Source organism: Emys orbicularis, chromosome 1 (assembly GCF_028017835.1).
Source record: "Emys orbicularis isolate rEmyOrb1 chromosome 1, rEmyOrb1.hap1, whole genome shotgun sequence".
NCBI lineage: Eukaryota > Metazoa > Chordata > Testudines > Emydidae > Emys > Emys orbicularis.
The window spans coordinates 8,267,690-8,292,571 of NC_088683.1; the positions used below are offsets into that span (position 1 = coordinate 8,267,690).

The 24,882-nt window shown below is 48.3% G+C and overlaps 1 protein-coding gene across 1 annotated transcript; it reads left to right on the plus strand.

Annotated features, from left to right (window-relative positions):
• Positions 1-9,153: 9,153 nt before the first annotated feature.
• On the plus strand, positions 9,154-23,830 carry LOC135873054 (carboxypeptidase A1-like). Its single transcript, XM_065397529.1, has 11 exons — positions 9,154-9,218; positions 12,281-12,362; positions 13,581-13,715; positions 14,469-14,567; positions 15,921-16,022; positions 16,758-16,859; positions 19,058-19,168; positions 19,901-19,991; positions 21,683-21,882; positions 22,972-23,056; positions 23,643-23,830. Exons 1-11 carry the CDS (start codon positions 9,154-9,156, stop codon positions 23,828-23,830), a joined length of 1,260 nt encoding a protein of 419 aa, XP_065253601.1.
• Positions 23,831-24,882: the final 1,052 nt, after the last annotated feature.

Here is a 24,882-nt window from a genome sequence, read left to right on the forward strand (position 1 = left end):
ATCACTGAGTACTACTGGGGTTGCTGTGCAGACCATAGGCAGCCTGGGGAAGCTGCTGTAAGTCAGAGAAGCAGAGACGTTTGTTTTCACTTACAACTTAGTCTCGTCAGCAGCTCAGAATGCGGAGGGCACAAAGATTGTATATTTACACTCTCTCCATGAGCAACACCTTTCGAGAAGCACAGCCTAGTATCTAGCCCTTCACATCTATAATCATGACAGGAATATGGTGCTAGCTCTCCCAGCCTTCTGAGCTAATAAATGAAGCAAAGAAAAGAAACCCCCCCAAATCTCTACAGAAGTTTAAAAGAGCCAGAATGCACTACACATCCAAGATCTGTACATAGAAACCACCATACTCACTACTGAAAAAATAAACACTTATACAAGCTTCCAGACTTGTGGGTCCCTCCATGTGATGACAGGTATTTAGAGTTAAACCAAACCTTTTTGCATAACCATCCCTTATATTTCTAGAACCCCTTACCTAGAAGCAATGGGCCCTCAGAGATTTTACAGAATGCATATAAAGAAGAAATACAGCTGTTTTGGGGTTGAAGCAATGCACACATTTATCAGCTGTAATGACACTGCACAAGAGCTTAGATGGGAAAACAAACTCTTCTCCAACCAAAATTGCAAGAGGCCAGAATGTAAATATCCTCTATGGGAATGTGACAAGACAATGCTGCTAACATTTGTTCTCTTATGGAACACACAAAGGCCCTTTAACTAGTCCATGTGGTTGCAGGGTGGATTTATGTCCTATCAGAAAGACAAATGAGAAATCTTCAGTTTATGGTCTTATGCCCTAAATTTATCCTCTCTGGTGAGAGCTGGGTATAAAATGCCACATTCCCCAAATGCGACTTAGCATTTAGATTATATTAAATCAAGCTTTTACAAAACCTAAGGCCAATAGCGACGTTTCAATGAAATTTAAAATAAAATCCAGTGGAAATAGTTTTCTTTTAAAATAAATATATACTCCTGTGCAATACACTGGACTGGTGTATGTGTGTATGTGTGTGTGACCCTCTAGTGGCTAACACACATCAAGAATAAGAGCTTCCTACTTCACCACCAATGGAGTTACTCCTTCAATTCAAGTGCCAGGGGGCATGTGCATTTTGTGATGAAGCTCCAGTGTCGTCCCCTTGCTGATTCCCATAGGCCTGGTCTACACTATGAGTTTAGGTCGAATTTAGCAGTGTTAAATCGAATTAACCGTGCACCCGTCCACACAACGAAGCCATTTACTTCGACATAAAGGGCTCTTAAAATCAATTTCTGTACGAGGGGAGAAGCGCTGAAATCGACATTGCCGGTTTGAATTAGGGTTAGTGTGGACACAATTCGACGGTATTGGCCTCCGGGAGCTATCCCACAGTGCACCATTGTGACCTATCTGGACAGCAATCTGAACTCGGATGCACTGGCCAGGTAGACAGGAAAAGCCCCGCGAACTCTTGAATTTCATTTCCTGTTTGCCCAGCGTGGAAAGCTGATCAGCACAGGTGACCATGCAGAGCTCATCAGCACAGGTAACCATGCAGTCCGAGAATCGAAAAAGAGCTTCAGCATGGGCCGTACGGGAGGTACTGGATCTGATCGCTGTATGGGGAGATGATTCCGTGCTAGCAGAACTACGTTCCAAAAGACGAAATGCCAAAACATTTGAAAAAATCTCCAAGGGCATGATGGAGAGAGGCCACAATAGGTACTCACGACAGTGCCGCATGAAAGTTAAGGAGCTCAGACAAGCGTATCAGAAAACCAAAGAAGCAAACGGACGCTCCGGGGCAGAGCCGCAGACATGCCGCTTCTATGCTGAGCTGCATGCAATTCTAGGGGGGGCCGCCACCACTACCCCACCCCTGACCGTGGATTCCGATGAGGGGTCACTCTCAGCCATGCCTGAGGATTTTGCGGACGGGGAAGATGAGGAGGAGGAGGAGGACGAGCTTGCGGAGAGCACACAGCACACCGTTCTCCCCAACAGCCAGGAGCTTCTTCTCAGCCTGACTGAAATAGCCTCCCAACCCTCCCAAGGCGGTATCCCGGACCATGAAGCCGTAGAAGGGACCTCTGGTGAGTTTACCTTTGTAGCGGGGTGAACGCCCGCTCCAGCCCTGAAGGGGTTGGAAAAGCCCTGCAGAGGGCTGGGGCTGTGTAAAGGGGCAAAACCCCGGCTGATTGGGGAAGTGGCTGCAGCTGGGGCCACGCCCCAAACTGAGCCACTCAGCCTTATAAGAAGGCCAGGGCAGCCAGAGCAGAGCAGTCTCCCTCTGACAGGAGAGAGAGACAGGCCTGGCTGCAGGGAGCTCACCGGGGACCTAGAGTGAGGCAGGGCTGGGGAAAGGCCTTGGGAGCTGGGAAGCCCTAGGCCAGCAACTCCCCAGGCTGCAGGGCCTGGTCCTAGGCCCATATAGGTATTGGGGTTGCAGAGGGGCAACCTGAGGGTGGGTAAAGGCAGCCAGTCCAAACCCCTTGTTGCCGGTGATGATTGGCTGATAGACTGCAGACTGCCCCAGGGCACGGGGGCTAGATGGTGGCTGGCAGTAGCCACAACTGAGGTGACATTGGGAGAGGGGGTGGGGGTTCCCCTGGGTGGGGAGACCCAGAGAGAGAATGGGGTACTGCCAGGGGGGCAGCACCCAAGCCAAGGGCATTGGGGTCTTGGAGGGACACGGGGGCCAATGACAGCTGGGACACCTGGCCTGCAGAGGGCGCTCTGGATGCTGGTGAGCTAATTCCCGAGACAACCAGTAGGAGGCGCCGCAGGGGTGAGTCCACGCCTGATTACAACCTTTGTAAATATAAAACCTGGTATAAAAGCAAGCGTGTTTTTTAATGATTAATTTGCCCTGAGGACTTGGGATGCATTCGCGACCAGTACAGCTAATGGAAAAGTCTGTTAACGTGTCTGGGGATGGAGCGGACATGCTCCAGGGACATCTGCATGAAGCTCTCCTGGAGGTACTCCAAAAGCCTTTGCAGAAGGTTTCTGGGGAGGGCAGCCTTATTCCGTCCTCCATGGTAGGACACTTGACCAAGCCATGCTAGTAGCAAGTAATCTGGTATCACTGCATGACAAAGACTGGCAGCGTATGGTCCCGGTGTTTGCTGGCATTCAAGCAACAGCCGTTCTTTATCTCGCTGTGTTATCCTCAGGAGAGTGATATCGTTCATGGTAACCTGGTTGAAATATGGAAATTTAATTAAGGGGACATTCTGAGGTGGCCGTTCCTACTGGGCTATTTGCCTGTGGCTGAAAAGAAGTCCTCCCCGCAGTTATCCAAGTGGTGGTGATGGGGCCCACTGGCCCATATTAAGATGCAAAATGTGACCTTGTACCAAACGTGAGGACAGGAGGGACACTTGAGATGAGAGGTGGCGGCAGGAAGATCAGAGGAGGCAGGATGCAACGCTGGGGCTGCTGTGTGAGCAAACAGACATGCTCCGGTGTCTGGTGGAGCTTCAGGAATGGCAGCAGGATCACAGAGTGCCGCTACAGCCCCTGTATAACCACCCTCCCCAAGTTCCATGGCCTCCTCACCCAGACGCCCAAGAACGTGGGTGGGGGGGAGATGCTCCATGCACCCTGCCACTCCACCCCAGTGGACAGCCCAAGCAACAGAAGGCTGTCATTCAACAAGTTTTGAAGTGGCCTTTTCCTTCTCTCTTCCCCTCCTCCCACACCCCACCCGGGCTACCTTGTCAGTTCTCTCCCTATTTTTATAATCAATTAATAAAGAATACATGGTTTTTAAATGATAGTGACTTTATTTCCTTCGCAAGCAAGCTGTGATCGAAGGGGGAGGGTGGGTGGCTTACAGGGAATGAGTCAATCAAGGGGGCGGGTTTTCATCGAGGAGAAACAAACAGAACTGTCACACCGTAGCCTGGCCAGTCATGAAACTGATTTTCAAAGCTTCTCTGATGCACAGTGCTTCCTGGTGTGCTCTTCTAATCGCCCTGGTGTCTGGCTGCACGTAATCAGCAGCCAGGCGATTTGCCTCAACCTCCCACCCCACCATAAAGGTATCCCCCTTACTCTCACAGAGATTGTGGAGCACACAGCAAGCAGCAATAACAATGGGGATATTGATTTGGCTGAGGTCTGAGCGAGTCAGTAAAGTGCGCCAGCGACCCTTTAAATGTGCAAATGCACATTCTACCACCATTCTGCACTTGCTCAGCCTGTAGTTGAACAGCTCCTGACTACTGTCCAGGCTGCCTGTGTATGGCTGCATGAGTCATGGCATTAAGGGGTAGGCTGGGTCCCCAAGGATAACTATTGGCATTTCAACATCCCCAACAGTTATTTTCTGGTCTGGGAAGTAAATCCCTTGCTGCAGCCGTTTAAACAGAGTAGTGTTCCTGAAGACGCGAGCATCATCCCACGTTGATGTTGGTGAAACATCCCTTGTGATCCACCAGTGCTTGCAGCACCATTGAAAAGTACCCCTTGCAGTTTATGTACTGGCTGCCCTGGTGGTCCGGTGCCAAGATAGGGATATGGGTTCCATCTATCGCCCCACCACAATTAGGGAATCCCATTGCAGCAAAGCCATCCACTATGACCTGCACATTTCCCAGAGTCACTACCTTTCGTAGCAGCAGCTCAGTGATTGCTTTGGCTACTTGCATCACAGCAGCCCCCACAGTAGATTTGCCCACTCCAAATTGATTCCCGACTGATCGGTAGCTGTCTGGCGTTGCAAGCTTCCACAGGGCTATCGCCACTCGCTTCTCAACTGTGAGGGCTGCTCTCATCTTGGTATTCTGGTGCTTCAGGGCAGGGGAAAGCAAGTCACAAAGTTCCATGAAAGTGCTTTTACGCATGCGAAAGTTTTGCAGCCACTGGGAATCGTCCCAGACCTGCAACACTATGCGGTCTCACCAGTCTGTGCTTATTTCCCGGGCCCAGAATTGGCGTTCCACGGCATGAACCTGCCCCATTAACACCATGATCTTCAAAGCTCCGGGGCCTGCGCTTTGAGAGAATTCTGTGTCCATGTCCTCATCACCGCCTCCTCGCCTGGTTTTGCAGGTTCTGGTTCAGCATAAACTGCACAATAATGTGTGAGGTGTTTATAATGTTCATGACTGCTGTGTTTTAATAATATTTTAAAATATACCTATTTCATAGAACTGGAAGGGACCTTGAAAGGTCATTGAGTCCAGCCCCCTGCCTTCACTTGCAGGACCAAGTACTGATTTTTGCCCCAGATCCCTAAGTGGCCCCCTCAAGGATTGAACTCACAACCCTGAGTTTAGCAGGCCAATGCTCAAACCACTGAGCTCAGCTCCATGCTTGCCGTGGTACGGCATCTGCACAGGTAACCCAGGAAAAAAGGCGTGAAACGGTTGTCTGCCGTTGCTTTCACGGAGGGAGGGAGGGAGAGGGGGGCCTGACGACGTACCCACAACCACCCGCGACAATGTTTTTTGCCCCATCAGGCATTGGGATCTCAACCCAGAATTCCAATGGGCGGGGGAGACTGCGGGAACTATGGGATAGCTACCCACAGTGCAACACTCCGCAAGTTGACGCTAGCCTCGGTACTATGGACGCACACCGCCGAATTAATGTGCTTAGTGTGGCCGCATGCACTCGACTTTATACAATCTGTTGCCAAAAATCGAATTCTGTAAAATCGGAGTAATCCCGTAGTGTAGACATACCCTTAGTGTCACTGTAAGTGTCTATCTACACTGGAGCATTAAGCTAGTGCATGAGAGTCTGAGAGTGAAACATATCCATCGGTTTTTGAGTGAAATGTAACAACTAAACAAAGAGCAGAAATGATAAAAAGTAAGTTAGCTTTTAAAAATTTGTTCCGTTTTATTGTTCTCCAGTGTTGTTAGTAGTGCAGGGAAGGAAATGTGTTTATTATATGACAGTGTCCCTTCAACCCGAATGGGACAACTAAAAATGTAGGGACAAATCTTGGCTCATGCAACCACATTGACTCCAGTGGAGTTGCAACCCCTTTTCACCAGAGCTGAATTTGTCCTGGACACCAGTAATATAACTAAGCCATATGACTGGCACACTGCATGCTCTGCTCCCACCTCAGACTCATTTGGAGCCGCTGCTTGGTGGTGGCCCTGTTTAATTCAAGCTCATTTCTCCTGGCTTGAGAACAATCTGAGGGCAGCTCATGGTCATGGATCCAAGCCACATTAAGGACCAGAGATTAGTGTTTTCTTCCTCTGGTGTAACAATTTGTCAATCAACATGTAACAGGCTTATCTGTGTGTCCTCCAGCGTTCCCAGCAGCTGGTGGGTTACTCACTCCCTTCCCATGTTGGACTGGAAGACAAATTCATGTTTTGTGGAAGAATGTAATATTTATTCAGACTTAAGGGACATAAGACCAGTGCCTGGAAATTAATCAGGTGGCACATTAGATAGACAGATAAAGGGATTCACTACTGGATTGGTAAAGGATTTTTTGCCCATCAAGCTGTGGCTACATTGGGCTCATCTCTCTGCTTGGCTAGTACTGCAATCTCCAAGCCTGGTTGTGTTCTTAAGGTACTGTGACCCTTGGGACTGCCACCTGATGTGCTGAGACTACCTCTGAGCCTGTTTTCTCTGCCAGTTTGGGCCTCCAGAACCCTGACTGCTTGAGCCAGACATGCCAGTCTGCTCCAACATAGACCCAGGGTCTGAACCACGCGCCCCAAAGCTGCAGACTTAATTGAAAACAGCTTAAGAAGTGCTCCTGTCTCCAGCACCCAGATAACCAGTTCCCAATGGGATCCAACCCCCGAATAAATCCATTTTACTCTGTATAAAGCTTATACAGGGTAAACTTATAAATTGTCCGCCCTCTATAACACTGATAGAGAGATATGCACAGCTGTTTGCTCCCCCAGGTATTAATTACTTACTTTGGGTTAATTAATAAGCAACATTGATTTTATTAAATATAAAAAGTAGTATTTAAGTATCAGAGGGGTAGCCGTGTTAGTCTGAATCTGTAAAAAGCAACAGAGGGTTCTTACCCACGAAAGCTTATGCTCCCAATACTTCTGTTAGTCTTAAAGGTGCCACAGGACTCTCTGTTGCTTTTTAGTATTTAAGTGGTTCCAAGTAATAACAGACAGAACAAAGTAAGTTACTAAGCAAAATAAAACAAAAACACGCAAGTCTAAGCCTAATACATTTAAGAAACTGAATGCAGGTAAATCTCACCCTCAGAGATGTTCCAGTAAGCTTCTTTCACAGACTAGACTCCTTCCTAGTCTGGGTCCAGCAATCACTCACACCCCCGTAGTTACTGTCCTTTGTTCCAGTTTCTTTCAGGCATCTCTTTGGGGTAGAGAGGCCATCTCTTGAGCCAGCTGAAGACAAAATGGAGAGGCTTCCAGGGCCTCTTATATTCTCTTTCTTGTGGGCAGAAACCCCTTTGTTCTTCTGTGCAAAGTCACAGCAACAAGATGGAGTTTGTAGGCACCTGGGCAAGTCACATGTCTATGAATGATTCAGCTTTTTGCAGGCCGATGCCATTGTTTACATGTTAGTTTGAATGTTCCCAGGAAAGCTCAGATGTGGATTGGCATCTCCCAAAGTCCATTGTCAATTAAGTGTTTCTTGATAGGACTATTCTCAGTAAGTGCCCATTCTCAAGAAGCTGACCAAATGCTTCACTGAGGCTACTTAGAATCAAATACATTGAGATACCAGTACCTAGCCAATAGTCATAACTTCAAATACAAAAATGATACACACATACAGACAGCATAATCATAACCAGTAAACTACAACCTTTCCATAGACACCCCACTTGACCTCCTCTGTACAAGACCTGGTGCAACTATAGGACCCTGATTGTAACAATGATCTATACGGTCACAATTCATGTCAATAACGTCACAGGTGTATCTGTCCCTCTCCCACTTGTGTATTCTGTGCTTGTACAGCGCCTAGAACAATGAGGTCCTTGTCCATGTTTGGGCTCCTAGGTGCGGCAGTAATACAAGTGATAAGAAGGTGCCATTTTTACACTGTCACTCTTCACAACAGAACTTCACTTTTAAACCTTCAAAGTAACTCTTGTAAACAAGTATTGTAAAGAACTGGTGAGTGTGTGTTTGTGTGTGTGTGTGCCACCACCCTCTTGTGAAGTGTTTCTCAAGCTTTTTGATACCAGGGAGAGTGCTTAATTTGTGCCAGGGCTTGCCAGGGTTGAGCGCTGGCACCTCTAGGCTTGGCAGTTCATCGCCCCGGCACTTCTGGGCCAGCTGCATCAGTTCTGAATGTAAAAAAATTGCTTGAGCCCCAGCACCTCTTTCATTACAAATTAAACACTGACCAGGGTCTGGCTTGCTGCCTTCCTAAACTGTGTCAGGGAGATCTCAGGGACCGGCGCAGGTCCACAGACCGGTCGTTGAGAAACACTGCTCTGGGAATGTAATCTGAACTGTTCAGCTGTGTGTCACAAACCTTCTACTATCAACAGAGATCCTTGAGTAGCAGCAACCTGAGCCTTTTTTTGGAGCAGGATAGTCTTGACGTGAGTTCTATCCCTGCCCTGGCCGTGAAGGTCCAAGTGGCCACAGTGACAATGATGAACTTCTAGGTGGGTGTGATGCCGTTACAGTGTGTGCACAGCACAATGACACCCGTGAAGTCTTAGGTGGCGAGGGATTTGTTATCACATCAATTTCAAGTCACCAGACTTCTGTTCTTGAGCATGAAGAACTGTGTCTGTGGCACTCAGCCTGCAGTCCTGCCCCTACTGATGGGAGTTAGGGGAAATAGCACCTCAGGGAATGGGCTGACCATGCACTATCTAAAAAATATCATTGCAAATACCCATGGTGATGACTGGTTAGAGAACATGCAACAGTTACGTCATGCAAAGCTTGTTTTAGGAGAGCTTGTCACAAAGTCCGAGGAAGGTGTTTGTTGGCTCAGGTGTGCAAGTCACATGCTTTATTTTCCTCTCCAAACAAACAAACACATCCGTCCCTGGGAAATGGTTTTGATTAATCTGTTTGCAGCATTATCTCTGCCTCTGTGCTCAGAATGGACACGAATAACAGCCCCTGAAAGGAAGGGTCCTTGAGAAAGTATAGTTGGAAAACCACAATATATAGGAAGTGGGGCTGAGCGACAATCTCTCATTGCTGATCATGAGGGGGCTTCTGGTTTTTGGTGTTCTTTTCGCTGCGGCCTTCAGCCAAAAGCTCTTTGTGGGGTGAGTACAGAGGGACTCAGGGGACTGGATGGTTCAGAGGACTGGTTATGAGCTTGGAAGCATTTACCCATATGTCCGAACCAGCCTGTGCAGGAAGTGTTTATTTCCTGATGACTACTTGGTGGTCTTTGTGGTCTCACCCCATTTGCTAGTGGGCAGGTGCCCACACTGCCCTGTTGGTCTCATCAGAAAAGCCAAGAACTGAAGGCACCATGGAGAACCCACTATCCTTTCCCCATAGAAGTGGAACCTCCAGGTCCTGTCTGAAGCACACTGGCAGAATGATATAGGGATGTCTGCACGCCCCTGGCCTGTGCTGTATTTTTCCTGGAGGTAAACAGACAATTGAAATCTCCAGGGATATATATTGGTCAGCTTTCCCCAGCACTAAAAAAGGACAATGACATGAGCTTCCCCCACACCTCCCTCTGATAGTTATGAGCTGGAAAAAGGCTTTGGGTGGAGGATTATCAAACAATGTTTGTGACTCTGAATGTAGGGAACAATTTCGTACTTGCTAAGGAATAGGCAATAGATTAGATGACCCATTAGGTCTTTTCCACCTCTAATTTTTCCTGGCCCAATATGGCAGACCTACCTCAGGACTTCAGGGGGAGCCTTGTCTGAGTAAGGACTGAATAGAGACTTCTGGGAAACTGAAGAAGCGAAGATCTGTCCACATGGCCTCTGAGGCCTGAAGGACCCTTCAAATGGTTCTTCTGATGGCAATACCTAGGTTTGCTTTTTCAGGTTTATATACTCAAAGGCTCTTCTTATGTGTTTTGCACATGCAATGCTGGAGTGGGCGAGGTGTTTTCTAAAATACCTTTCTCCTGGCCATGTCATTCAGGCTTAATTTGGAACTGAGATCCTCTAAGAACAATTTGGAACTAATACCTTCTTTTAGGATAATAGAAATTAGAAATGAAAATGACCTATGGAAAACAACCTTAGATAATCTAGTCCATCTCCTTGTGGAGACATAATTATTCCCTTCAGTGTAATCTCCGGTGTTTCACAAAGTCCAGTTTTAAATATCTGGAACAATGAGGTTTCCACCACTTTCCCATGGGAGATTATTAGGAAGACATGGTTTGATTTATCATGACATCTATGCGCCATGAGATCTCATTGGCTGTTTTGAATCAGCCTGTTTTTTACTATGTGCCCTTTAAAGATAATCTGAAATAACTCCCAAAATATTCTAGGCAAGCAAAGTTACGATGGCTGATTTGTGATTAATCCTGTTGTCCCTGAGTCCTAGTAGATGTCAGCCACCTGATAGATACTTTCTAGCTTTCTGGGAACGTCTCATGACAAAAGCAAAGATTTCAATGCCCATTTGAACTGTATCAGTCCTGGGCCATGAGGGTATGTTGTGATCACTTTTGTGATCAAAATTGTGAGTTCGACTAAAAACTGAATGTAAGTTCATAAGATGTCACAATAACTGGTAACAAAGAAAGTTGATGGGAAAAGGTATGGAAGGGAGACAGACTGAATTAGTCCAAACAAACAGGACTCCTGATATAACTCAAGGACTGTGTGAAGATCTTGCTTGGTAAACAAGAAAAGTGTAGAACCAGATACCAGCGAACCAAAATTGTTGTGTTGGAAACTAGGCCTAATTGGTGGACAAAATGAGGGGGATGGGTTATTCTGCCCATCATGCCCTTTGTGGGGCCTTAAAGAAAGACTTAGAGAGAAAAATTGGCTATTGGAGCATCATATTCACCATCATGGCTGCCATCTCTGGGACCCTGGGCCTTCATCATCCTAATTCTGAGGGATGTCCTGACCAGCTGGGGCCAGAGAGACGACCCAGATGACATCACCACCTCTACTGGTTGAATCCCAAACACCACCTGAGATGAAACGGGACTGGACTTTAACAAGAGCAACAATATCTCAACCGCAGCCCATCTCAACTATCTTCTCCTTTCCCCAAAAGGACAGTTATCACCATCTTTGATACCTTCTAAGACAGTGGTCTCCAAACTTTTTTGATCGCGCACCCCTATCAGTAAAAAAATTTTTGAGCACGCACCCCCTGCCGCGCCGAAGCAAAAAAAAAAAGCAGCTCGGACTCCCGCCCGAACTGCTGAAGCAAAAAAAAAAAAAAGCGCTCCTCCTGCCGCGCATCCACAAGGATCCTCTTGCGCACCCCCTGGGGTGCGTACACCCCACTTCGGAGACCACTGATCTAAGAGACTGTCAAACAAGGGGGATTTTCTTTCTAAAACCTCTCTCCAGCTAAATGGGAAGGGAACAAGGGATGTTGTTCAAATGAAAGCCTTACTGTACGTTTCCAAGGCTTTAACTGTTTTCCCTTCTTTTCTGTATCTTTATTACAAGGTGAAAAGGATTTTTAATTATGTGTTTGCCCACCCAGTAACAGACCCACTGACGGGGGGAGGGGAGAAAGGGGGCAATTGCCCATGGGCCCAGGCGATTTAGAAGGGCCCGGGCGGGCCGCAGGGCTCTTAGGCGCATGCGACCGCTCTGGGCCCTGCGCTTTGGGGGGCCCCACAGGCCAGTGCGATTGGACAGCACAGTCGCTCCCGAAAGTGATGGATTCGTCATTTCCACCCCAGGCCCCGCCCCGCCCCCAAGGATGGCCCTGGCCCTGGCCCTGGGGCCCGGAATTGCTGTGGGCGGGCCTGCCCGGTAATAACCAGACTGAAGTCTCTGTATACCAAACTCCAAACTTTGTTTAACACTGTTAACATTGGACAATGACGAGGTTATCTTAACACCTTTGGCCCATTTAGTCCATCTAAATTAATACAACAGGTATCCCCAGCAACTGTTCTCTCTCCCATCACAGCCCTCTTGGTCCTCATGCCAGACCTCTTATCTGCTTGTAACATTTTAAAACTTCTGTACATGCCTTAACTCCTCATCATCTGACTAAGCCTCCAGACCTCCTCACATCAAATTCCACTGTAAACTTCAGCACGCCACTCTGATACCTTTGCTGTTAGCCCATCTGATCTGTTGCTGGCTCTTTGTCATCATTCTCAAATACCTTCTGTCTGTTCTTGTTGCTTTGTCTTCACCAGAGATCAGGTTCTCCGCATCAGGGCCAGCAACGAAGAGCAGATTGCATTACTCAGGGAACTGGGGGAGCTGGAAGACCTTCAGGTAAGAAATGAGGGAGACACACTCTCTGTAATTGTGAGCTACAGCCATACCACCTTGGGCTGTGATCTCCTCTACTGTCAGGGGGTAGGTGGGTCAGAACTTGCTCATACTTGAATAAGAGCATCCCTAGAAAAGCCAGAGCATTGCTGGAAGTTAGTGATTCTGTAGACAGCAGCCTTGCCCCCTCTATCAATGTCCCGATCCAATGCCTGAGCGTGCAATTAAGGGCAACATGATGTAGCAAGTGCCATCTTACAGATTTAAAATGGAGATCCTGGCCACTTGTGGTTGCTAAAGACCTGTTGTCACTTTTCTCAAGAGCTGGGGAACTAATACCAGTGGTTTACCAGGTAATTCAATTCTGCAATCTCGAATTCCCCCTCTTCACTGCGATATTATTTATTCTTCTGCACTTTAAAACCGCAATTGTTGTGCAGTGTTTAGAGCTGGACTAATGCTGCCCAAATTATTTTGAATTTTAGAATCTATTTGCTTCTTCTGTGTTGACCCTTTTTCATGTTGGCTTCCTGAGACTATTCTAGCAGACAAGTTTACTGGCTGGAGCAGCAATCTGTGAGCAAATATTGCAGAATATTCGTACAAAGCAGATTTTAAAATTGGAACTATGAGCATTTGCACTGGAAACCTGATCTGAAGAGTTAAAGAAATCCAATCAGGGAACAGAAACAACACCGAGTGGCCTGTATGTCCATTCAAAACAACTCAAGTCACAAATAGTGACTATTCAAAGCAACCTTCACAGCAAATGATTCAGAAGTGACTCATAGGCCAAGATATGTTTATATAAAACATCCATCGAATAATAGTGAATGAGGAACAAATTTGTAAAAATCTTGATCTGTTCATGAGCAATTTGCAATTAGAAAAAAGGGCTAAAGTAAATGAATACATTATTTGCAATGAATAATTCACCTAGCCCTAGTAGTGTTGCTATGTTCTGTTAAACAGCTGCCACGTTCCACCTTAGAGGTGGCTGCATTTCAGTGGCAGCTGAAGTCATTCGTGTGTGTGTGTGTGTGCACCACTTTGGGATCCTTAAGGATAAAAGGCACTATATAAATACAAGATATCATTAACTAACATGACTGGCTGTGTTAACTAAATTCACTTGTATCGTTCTGCAGTGTCTGGAGAGCTCTAGGTAGAACAATACAGAGCCTTGGATGAAGTTAACCTTGCTTTTCTTTTCTAAATCAGATTGACTATTGGCTTAGCCCTGCCCAGCCTGGTCTCCCAGTGGATGCGAGAGTTCCCTTCCATAGCCTCCAAGCAGTCAAAGTCTTCCTGGAGTCTAACACCATTCCGTATACAATCACAGTAGATGACGTGCAGGTAGGGACTCCTGCAGCGTATATGGCCATGTGCAAGAAAGTAACCTCACCACCTGGGTGTGGTCTGAACTGGGTGTGAGTTAGGTGAGGAAAGACAGACAGAATAAGAAAAATGCTGAGTTGGAAAAACAGAATCTTCTCACTAGACAGGTGTCTGCATCACAAAAAAATTTCGCTGCTCCTGGAATGAAGTGTCCCCTTTGGGGGTGGAAGGTGTTCAGCAAAGAGGACAAGGAGTGAATGAGATGGAACTACCATCTCATCCCTGAAACATCCCTCACCCCTTCGGTTCCAGGGTCTAGAGTTCACCCCCAGGATATTGGGAGGGAAGCTGCTGCCCTTGCTGTTCTTGCTCTGTTGATATGTGGAGGCCTTCATTCTCCAGCACTTATCATCAGTATTAAATTCATCAACACTTTTTTGTAGGGCGGAGATTTGATCTGAAGGGCAATTGAACACTGAGTTTTAAACTGAATGTTTAAAGCTGTTCTTTGTATATACGTGTACTAGTTTAGTACATGTGATAGCGCCCACTAGTGGTTGACCTCACTGACTATAACAGCTTACTAGACAGACTTCAAGGAGGTAATCCGTGAGCTTAACTGCTAGGGGCTTGTGCCTCTAATACTGAAGGGCTCAGGTTCAGTTCCCTCTGGTGTCTGTATATATGTGGCCATAATACATTCCATGTGGGAAAACATACAAATGCTCCCCTCTTCTCTGTACATAATTGTGTTTGTTTTTTTAAAAAAAGGAATTACTGGATGAGGAAAAAGAGGCCATGATGGTGTCCAGGAAGTTCGAGAGAAGCAGCAACAGCTTCAGCTTCTCCTCCTACCACACCATTGAAGAGGTACTTTCCTTTGCAGCATGTTCTCTTCATTTCCTTCAGGGAATGTAGACAGAAGGTCAGGCCATATTGTGGCCGGTTCTGTGGCTATAAATACGGCATCCCGCTGTAGGCGTTTAGTGGAGAATTTTGTTGGGAGATCCTCTCAGGGGGGGTTACCCTGAAGATATTCTTTTCTTCTAGGTCCCTTCTGCCCAGACTGGAAGCAAAACTTCCTGCCAGGAGACCCAAGCACCATTCCTTTCTGCCTTTGTAGCTAGCTACTTATTCTCCCAGCAGTTACCTTCTCTGCCGGGAGACCCATTTCGCCTCATCTGTGGATCCAAAGTTCAGGTGTAATCAGAGCACCGGCTTCATGGTGGAGGATGGAACCTTGTGTGATATCAGTGTTCTCACCAATTGTCATACAGTGGTCCTCAGAGGCCTCCTGGAATACTTCAAACTGGCTCCCATGTTGCTGTGTGGGAGGACCCAGGGGAATTAATACAATGGTGTAGGGGGGCTTCTGGCATCCAGGTATAAGAGGCAAAGCAAATCTAATCTAGTGGAAGACGCTTGATGTGTAAAAGACCAGGGTCTCAATGGCTGTAGGCACCTGCTGCTCACCACACAGAGGCTGAGAACCCCTGTGTTACCTGAGAACAAAGAATGAAAACTGTGACATACCGGGGTACAGTTCAACCCAGTGGGGGGCTGTGTCACCCCTGCCCTGCAGCCTTGAGTGCCTTACAAGGCCTTGCTGAAATAGCTCGCACCTGGGCTGCTCACAAACAGCCTTCCAACATGCAAGTCACATCCTGAGTGTCTATGTGTAACTGCAGCCTGCCAGCCACACTTTGGCCCTCACCAGCCTGGGTTATACTGCAGGATGACCCCATCACACCCCCAGACCCAGATTTTTGCCCATAAATGTATGTCCTTATTGCCCAGCCCTCTCCTGGACAGCTAGGAACTAGGAGACAATGAGTCTGTGTGGAAGGATGTTCCCTGCTATTTTTTCCCACTTGTTTGAGATTCCTTTATTTTTCCTTCCTGCTTGATGATTCTGTTTACTGTTTAAATGCAAATTAAGGCAAACATACACTCCTTTGGTCAAGACAGGCCTGTTTGACCAGTTTGATGCTCCGTGAGTTTTGAACATCGTACAGGGAACTCTTATAACTTCACATACAATGTTGCCACGTATATTTTATCAGGGCCATACTGGCCAGCAAATTATGAGTTTTCCAATTATACCTTACAAGGCATACCTTATACAAAGATAAATACAATGGGGTGTAAGGTGTGAATGCAGGGGTGTATTCTGTCACAGAAACCCACAAGGCCAGTGCATGCACTGACTACTCTTCCTTTTAGATCTACAGCTGGATGGACAATCTTGTGACGGAAAATCCAGACCTGGTTAGCAAAATTCAGATTGGGCAGAGCTATGAAACGCGACCTCTTTATGTGCTAAAGGTAGGTAGTGCACGTAATGTTAATCATTCAATATGACAACAAAGCGCCTCAGAACGAGTAGTCCCATGGGAGTCAACAGAGCCTACACACATGCTTAAAGTTAAGCATGTACTTTAGTGCTTTGCTGAATTGGAACCAATAGCTCCAGGAAAACGTATTCATACCACACAGTGGATGGTACATCCATCCTTCCCCTTGCTCAAATATCTCACTAGCACAGTTTAAGAATTTCTAGCAAAGGCAGAGAGTTAACTTTACGTAGATTCTGGAGCAGTCTGTCCACAGGATAAATCTTTAATAGGGCAAGGGGGAGCAGCAATGGATGGTATATAATGAGGAGCAATGGAGAGACATAACGGGCGGCTGAAGCACTTTTTCTTAAAACCAAAGGGATCAATGTCAGATATGATTTAAAACCCTGAATCAATAAAAGAATCTCTGGGTTTAATAATCATCAGGAGACTAGGGCAAAGTTACTAAAATTACAGCTGACTTTTACTGAGAGATTAATCCAGACGAGCTCAGAAGAAAATGCACCAGCAATCCAGAGAGGGAGGGATTCTCTGATACCTGGTTCCATAAAATCTCGCCAGCCAGATATCAAATTATAGGCCTTTACACTATCAGAGCAAACGCCTGACTCCGTAAGTAACATATATGCATAAGTGTACGTACTAGCCGAAGCCTAGACTGCGGTTAATATAGGCATGTTCTGTTTGGTGACTTCTCCTGCAGTTCAGCACAGGAGGCATTAACCGTCCTGCAATCTGGATTGATACTGGCATTCACTCTCGAGAGTGGATCACCCAGGCGACCGGAGTGTGGACTGCCAACAAGGTAATCATAGAACCATAGACATGTAGAGCTGGAAGGGACCTCAAGAGGTCATCTAGAACAGCCCTCTGGCACTGCGGCAGGATTATTTATACCCGGTGGGATTATGGATACTAGTAATACTAAATATATCTAATGCCCAACGAGTTGAGAGATGGCAGAGTCAGACTGAGGGTCAGTGAGAACAGAGTAGATTCATAAACTCTTCATAATGACAGAGCTGTATGGGACCAATCTCTAGGGGTGAGAGGACATAACTGAACTGCCATCTCGTTCACTCTCCATATCCCACTTGATCTCTTTGCTGAGATGGCAGACAAATGGGTCAATTAGCACCTGCTGGTGATTTGGCAATGTGGACCTTTGTTCACTAGAAAGTGGACTGAGACCCACCAGCTAATTCATAGATTAATAGAGAAAAATGCCAGAAGAGACCATTAGATCATCTCATCTGGTCTCCTGTATATCACAGGCTGTTAAATTGCACCAAGTTGCCCCTGTATTGAGTCCAAAAGCTTGTGCTGGACTAAAGCATAACTTGTGTTTAGATAAATCATCTCTTCCACAAAGGCAACCAGTATTGACCTGAAGATATCAAGAGATGGAGAATCCACCACTTCCCTTGGTAGCTTGTCCCAGTGGTTAGTCCCCATCACTGTTAAAAATGTGTGACTAATTTCTGATGTGAATTTGTCTGAAGCTGGGAATTGGCAACAGGGGATGGATCACTTGATGATTACCTGTTCTGTTCATTCCCTCTGGGGCGCCTGGCACTGGCCACTGTTGCAAGACAGGATGGTGGACTAGATGGACCCTTGGTCTGATCCAGTAGGGCCATTCTTATGTTCTTATGTCTGGCTTCAGCTTCCAGACAATGGTTCTGCCATTTGTGACGGGTTGGATCACAGAACCCCTCTTGGGAGCTGCCAACTGATGTGCCAAGACTACCTCTGCCCCTGCTTTCCTGCTTTGCCAGCTTGGGACTTCAGTGCCCTGCCAGGTTTGAGCCAGACTAGCTAACCTGCTGCAAACCCAGACCCAGGTCTGAACCACGTCCCCTAACAGCTGTAGGCTTAACCCGAAAGCAGCTAACAGAAGTGTTCTTGTCTTTAACACTCAGATGTCCAACTCCCAATGGGATCCAAACCCCAAATAAATCCATTTTACTCTGTATAAAGCTTTCTCAGGGTAAACTCATAAATTGTTCGCCCTCTATAACCCTGATAGAGAGATATGCACAGCTGTTTCCCCCCCCCCCCCATGTATTAATACAGACTCTGGGTTAATTAATAAGTAAAAAGTGATTTTATTAAATACAGAAAGTAGGATTTAAGTGGTTCCAAGTAGTAACAGATAGAACAAAGTAAATTACCAAGTAAAATAAAATAAAACACGCAAATCTAAGTCTAATTCAGTAATACAACTGAATACAGATAAGATCTCACCCTCAGAGATGTTTCAATATATTTCTTTCACAGATTGGACGCCTTCCTAGTCTGGGCCCAATCCTTTCCCCTGGTACAGCCCTTGTTCCAGCTCAGGTTGTAGCTAGGGGATTTCTCATGATGGCTGCTCCCTTTTCTCTGTTCCACCCACTTATATATCTTTTGCATAAGGCAGGAATTCTTTGTCCCTCTGGGTTCCCACCCCACCCCCTTCTCAATGGAAAAGCACCAAGTTAAAGATGGATTCCAGTTCAGGTGACATGATCTCATGTCACTGTAAGATTTCATTGCCCACTTGCCAGCACACATGTATACAGGAAGACTTACAGGTAAAACAGAGCCATCTGCAATCAATTGTCCTGGTTAATGGGAGTCATCAAGATTCCAAATCACCATTAATGGCCCACACTTTACATAATTACAATAGGCCCTCAGAGTTATATTTCATAGTTCTAGTTTCAGATACAAGAGTGGTACATTTATACAAATAGGATGACAACACTCAGTAGATTATAAGCTCTGTAATGATACCTTACAAGAGACCTTTTGCATGAAGCATATTCCAGTTACGTTAGCATATTTTCATAAAATCATATAGAGTGCAATGTCACACCATTCTCCTAATGTTATGCTTACTCTCATATAATCACTCTGTTTTGTACTGTTACCCTTAATAGATCAACTCCGGTTAGTTGTTAGGACCTCATCCTGTGAGAAATGGGAATTCAGGGTAACTCAGACCTTCTCTCCATGCAGATAGCCACTGAATATGGCAAGGATGCCTCGCTGACTGCCATCCTGGACACCGTAGACATCTTCTTCGAGATAGTCACCAATCCCGACGGGTTTGCTTATACACACAGCACAGTAAGTGCCTCTGGGGGAAGGAGTGGAGGGAAGAGGAGTTCTCACTCCTTGTCTGCATGATGAGTACATGCAGGGCTGCTTTCAGGCACCAGCCATCTCAGGCCCTTCTTGGGGCATCGTGTTTTTTTTGGGCAGGGTGGGCATCTCTGTGGTACTGCGCTGAGTCAACGACCCTTCTGCAGGCCCTGTGTATCTCCTTCCCACCCCATCAAGCCCTCTCTGTGGTTTCTGCATGTTGAGATGAAGGCTGAGCATGGGCTGTGCAGAAGAGCAACTGAGCCAAATTAGGCCTGTGGGCTACGCTTTGCCCAGCCTGGCTTTAAACAAGGGGTGATCCCAGTTTCATTTGGGATGTCAGGTCAAAAATATTTGGGGCTGCTCCAGAAAGAGCTCTGGCTGCAGCCTCTCTGAGGCATACCGGCTCATGCCCCCAAGTGAGGCAACTGCTTTACAGTCCAAACCGCATCCCATTGGTTTAACTGGCAAACTCTGCACCCTTCTGCCTCTGTTGTGTAATAACTGAGCAAAGATGAAAATGACTTGAGACTCGAGTGACCAGATGTCCCGATTTTATAGGGACCATCCAGATTTTGGGGTCTTTTTCTTATATAGGTTCCTATTACCCCCCACCCCCATCCCGATTTTTCACACTTGCTGTCTGGTCACCCTGCTTGAGAACCAACTGTTAGCATCTTTCCATTAATCAAACCACACGGTCCCCCTTGCTTTTAGAACCGCATGTGGCGGAAGACCAGGTCCATCAATGCTGGATCTTCCTGCCGTGGCGTGGACCCCAACAGGAACTGGGATGCGGGCTTCGGAGGTACAGAACGGTCGTGGGCATGTCAGATAGTTATTAATCCCTAATGTCTGTCTTTTTACTGTGAGCACATGGAATCATAGAATCATAGGACTGGAAGCAACCTTGAGAGGCCCTGTAGTCCAGTCCCCTGCACTCAATGCAGGACATGCTTTGGGATTATCATTAGAGCTCACAAGACTCCTTATATTAAAGACATGAAATATGTATTTATTATTCTCTGTTTCAGTGGAGTAGTAAGTTCTGCTCTGTTCAGGAAATGGAATCATCTGCTCAGGTTTCTGTCCGACAGGAAGTCACTATTAGCATAGGCGCCGACTCTGTGGGTGCTGCGGGGCTGGAGCACCCATGGAAAAAAAATAGTGGGTGCTCAGTTCCCAATGGCAGCCCCCCCCGATCAGTTCCTCTCCCTCGCCTTCCAGCGCCTCCCACCCGCCAGCGGGCCCCGCCGATTAGCTCCTCCCCCTCCCTCCCAGCGCCTCCCACCCGCCGCGGATCAGCTGTTCAGCAGCGTGCAGGAGGCGCTGGAGGGGAGAGGAGGAGTGAGGGTGGGGCTTACTCGGGGGAGGAATGGGGTGGGAAGAGGCAGGGCGGGGGTGGGGGGTTAGGGAAAGGGAGGGAGTGGGGGTGGGGCCTGTGGCGGAGCAGGGGTCCAGCAGCCCCCAGCAACTCAGAAAGATGGCGCCGCTGACAACTTTCCAATTTTTCAAAACTGGACACTGCAGGCCCCTCTGGTCACTCCCTGCCTCCCTTCCCCGTCGCTCCCTTGCTTCCCACTTCCCCGGGGACTCATCTGCTACCTGCAGACTCGGCTGGGAGGAGCTGACCAGGAGCCTGCCCGCCCAATTGGGGTACAGAGGAGTGGGGGGGGGGGTCAATCCCCAGAGCGAGGGGCCGGAAAGAGCTGTGGCCCTGGGAGGCTGAGAAGCCGCGCCGGGCCATCACGGGCAGCGAGCCCGGCTGCCAGCCCTGCTCCCCGAACACTGTCAGGATCCCTCCCGCTGGCAGCACCACTACCTATCTCTCCGCTCGAGCCGGGAGCCAGTCCCTCAGATTAAGCTTCTCTCCATCAGCTGAGCTCCTCCAGCAGCAGGTATTCTTCCTGCCCTCCCGGCGGCAGAGGCAGGTTACTGCGGTAACTGGATTTTTGGTGTCCAGTCAGCAGTACTGACCGGACACTGCACAGGTCCCCTTTCGACCGAACTTTCTGGTAGAAAACCGGACATCTGGCAACCCTAGAATATGGATTCTCTAATCAATTTGTTCTTAAAGCCACGTACTAGTATATGCTACATATGAGTTACCTAGATCACTACCTTAGTACCACAATAACACACAATTCTACCACTGCTGGTGACTAATGCAATATTGCGTTATTTTGCAGGACTCACATAATCTTATTAATTCCTGTTTTCTGAAGGGAGTTTAGTGGCGTTACATTAGTGGTGATTCATCACTGCGCCGTCTCTTTAAAACGCTGGCACATTGTCTAATGAAGTGAAACAGATTCCGGATTGTTTGCAAATATCAATTAGAAACCTGGGACTTGTCCCGTTTATTACTGAGGAAATAATCTTCAATTCTGTTGGGTTTTTTCCCCCTTAGGAAAACGAATGTTTTACTCACCCATGCAAATGCCCATTTTTCACAAATTTGCTGTCTTTTCATTTGCCACCCCATGTATTTCATCACAGGCCCTGGTTCCAGTAGCAATCCCTGTGCAGAAACGTACCACGGACCCTCCCCTCACTCTGAGAGCGAAGTGAAATCCATTGTAGACTTCGTCCTGAGCCATGGCAACGTGAAAGCCTTGCTCTCCATCCACAGCTATTCCCAGATGCTGTTGTTCCCCTATGGCTACAAGGCAGAGCCTGCTCCTGACCACCAGGAACTGGTGAGAACAGCTCTCATGAGGGCTAAAACAGCTGAGTGCTAGGGCCTGGTGGCTCCGGGGATTGGATGGATACAAGGTACAGCTACACTGCAGTTGGGAGGTGTAATTCCCAGCTTGGGGCGATAGGTACGTGCGAACTTTGCTTGAGCGAGCATGTTAAAATAGCAGTGTGGCCACGGTGGCCCTGTCTGAGATCCTAGGTATCCACTCAGGGGGGTGGCCTATGCTGCCACGGCCACACTGCTATTTTTAGGGTGTTAGGCCTCAGCAGAGCTAGCACTTGTACGTCTACCCAAGCTGGGAACTGCACCTCCAGGCTGCAGTGCAGACGTACCCATCGAGCCTAGCTTCAAAGCTGGACCCTGGGGGTGAGTGGAACTCACGGCCATCTGGAAGCTGATTCTGAAACGGGTTGGCGCTCTCAGCCTCTTCCTAATGGACAGGAATCCCTGTCATCAAAAGCACCAGCCTGGTTGCCCTCTCATCAGCCTGGCAACAGAACAAACGGGCCTGGAGGCTGTGCTTACCTCTCTGCCAGAAGGGTGGCCCACCCCACACCCCCTCCAGCTCGGCACTCAGGCCTAGATCCACAAAGGCTTTTAGGCTCCTAATTTAATGGAAATTAGGTGCCTAAATACCTTTGTGGAGCTGGGTCTGAGCCAGTTGGACAGGGCAGGGTGGGAGAAGCTGTCCATGATGCACCTCTTCTAAGGACAGATATTGGACTTTGGTCTTCAGGGCTAGATTTCCTCTGGGTGGCATCCACTGACTCCTTGGACTCCTTCTGGGAGCAGTGGGCATTGTCCAGGGTTCTCTGCTCGGTGTCCCTCATTTTGACTCTAGGGCCTGCACCCCCATCTCTGTTTGTTCATTTTTTGTCCCCATATTCAGTTCAATTCTGGGTTCTGTGGCCCCTCCCTCATCTGGGGGGCGGGGCCTTTCATTGCTTTGATGAGCTCCGCCCCCCATCCCAGGATTTAAATAGACTATTCCCATTCACTAAATGTGTGTGGATGCTGCTATTCCATGAAGGGAGGGAAAGTATTCAAGAATCTCCCAGCCTTTCACCTCTTACTCTCTTGTTTGCAGAATGATCTAGCCAGAGAGGCAGTGACTGCCTTAGCTGCATTACACGGGACTAAATACACCTATGGGAGCACGATCGACACCATCTGTAAGTGGTTTGTCAGTCAGGCAGGGCTGAGCAGAAGAAGACCCATGTTGTTCTTCACTTTCCGTCACCAAATAACTAATGATGCATGGTTCCCAGCAATATTATCTCGGACGGAACTATTGTGAACTGTCTGCCTACAGCACATGCCTTAACTGTAGTTGTACCCGTGAATTCTGGGACTACTGAAGCACCAGGGCTCAGAATTCGTGCTGGGACCATGTGCACCTGGGTGACTTCCAATTGCAAAACACTGCATTGGGGGGGGGGGGGGGGAGGTGAACCAGCGCAGTTCCAAGGCATGTGGCTTTCTGTTCACACTGGGACTGAATGTTTGTAGATTGCACATATTCAGGGGGACCTGAGACCAAGACCAAGACTTGCAACCCGCAAGTAGCGTGGATACTTGTGCCAGGCCAGGTCTGTTGTGAGCAGATGAAGGCAAAGCATGGCACACACCACTGCAGGCTCAGAGCAATCATTTCTTGCAATCCCTTTACACCTTGTGTAAGCAGAGCCTGAATTTTCCCGCTTTGTTCACATGTCAGTCTTGGTTCCAACGCTATGTCCTGGGTTCTGTTTCTTCCAGACCGCGCTGATGGCACCACTATCGACTGGAGCTACGACAACGGGATCAAGTACTCCTATACCTTCGAGCTGCGAGACACCGGCCGCTACGGCTTCCTCCTGCCAGCCAGCCAGATCATCCCAACAGCTGAAGAAACGTGGCTGGCTCTAATGAAGATCATGGAGCACGTCCGGGACAATCCCTATTAATCTAACACATCATGAACAACAGTGGCAGAGGGCAAGTGGTTAAGCCAATGCATGGGGGTCAGCGTCACATTAAATAAAGGATTCAGCCTTGCACTAGATAGTTACACACTTTATTTTTTCAATTAGGAAGCTCTTATTACTGATGAAGAATATCCCTTGCCCGGGTCTCTTTGTGAGTCACCATCCCAGAGTGCATTTATAGGGTTGCCAACCATCCCGGTTTCACCGGGAGTCTCCCGGAATCAGGCTCTATCTCCCGGAGGCTACTGAAGCCAAACTGGGTGCTAAAACTCCGGCAGCACAGCGGGGCTAAGGCAGGCTCCCTGCCTGCCCTGGCCCTGCGCCACTCTCGGAAGCAGCTGGCACGTCCCTGCAGCCCCTGGGTGGGGTAGGGGGTCTCCGCGCGCTGCCCGCGCCCCGAGCACCAACTCCGCAGCTCTCCTTGGCCAGGAACAGCGGCCAAAGGGAGCTGCGGGCATGGTGCTTGCAGGCGTGGCCAGTATGCAGAGGCCCCTGCCCCTCCCCAAGGGGTCAGACATGGCAGCCGCTTCCGGGAGCTGTGCGGGGCCAGGGCAGGCAGGGAGCCTGCCTCAGCCCCGCTGCACCGCCAACCGGGAGCCGCCCGAGGTAAGCACCTCCCAGCTGGAGCCTACACCCCACACTCCCTCCTGCACTCCAACCCCAGCCCAGAGCCCCCTCCTGCACCCAAACTCCCTCCAAGAGCTTGCACCCCTCACCCTAACCCCCAGCCCTGAGCCCCCTCCTGCACCCCAACTCCAGCCCAGAGCTACCTCCTGCACCCAAACTCCCTCCCAGAGCCCACACCCCAACCCCCTGCCCCAGCCCTGAGCCCCCTCCAGCACCCAAACTCCCTCCCAGAGCTTGCAACCCGCACCCCCTCCTACACCCCAACCCCTTGCCTCAGGCTCAGCCCAGAGCTCCCTGCCACACTCCGAATCCCTTGGCACCAGTCCAGAGCCCGCACCCCAACCCCCTGCCCCAGCCCGGTGAAAGTGAGTGAGGGTAGGGGAGAGCAAGTGACGGAGGGAGGG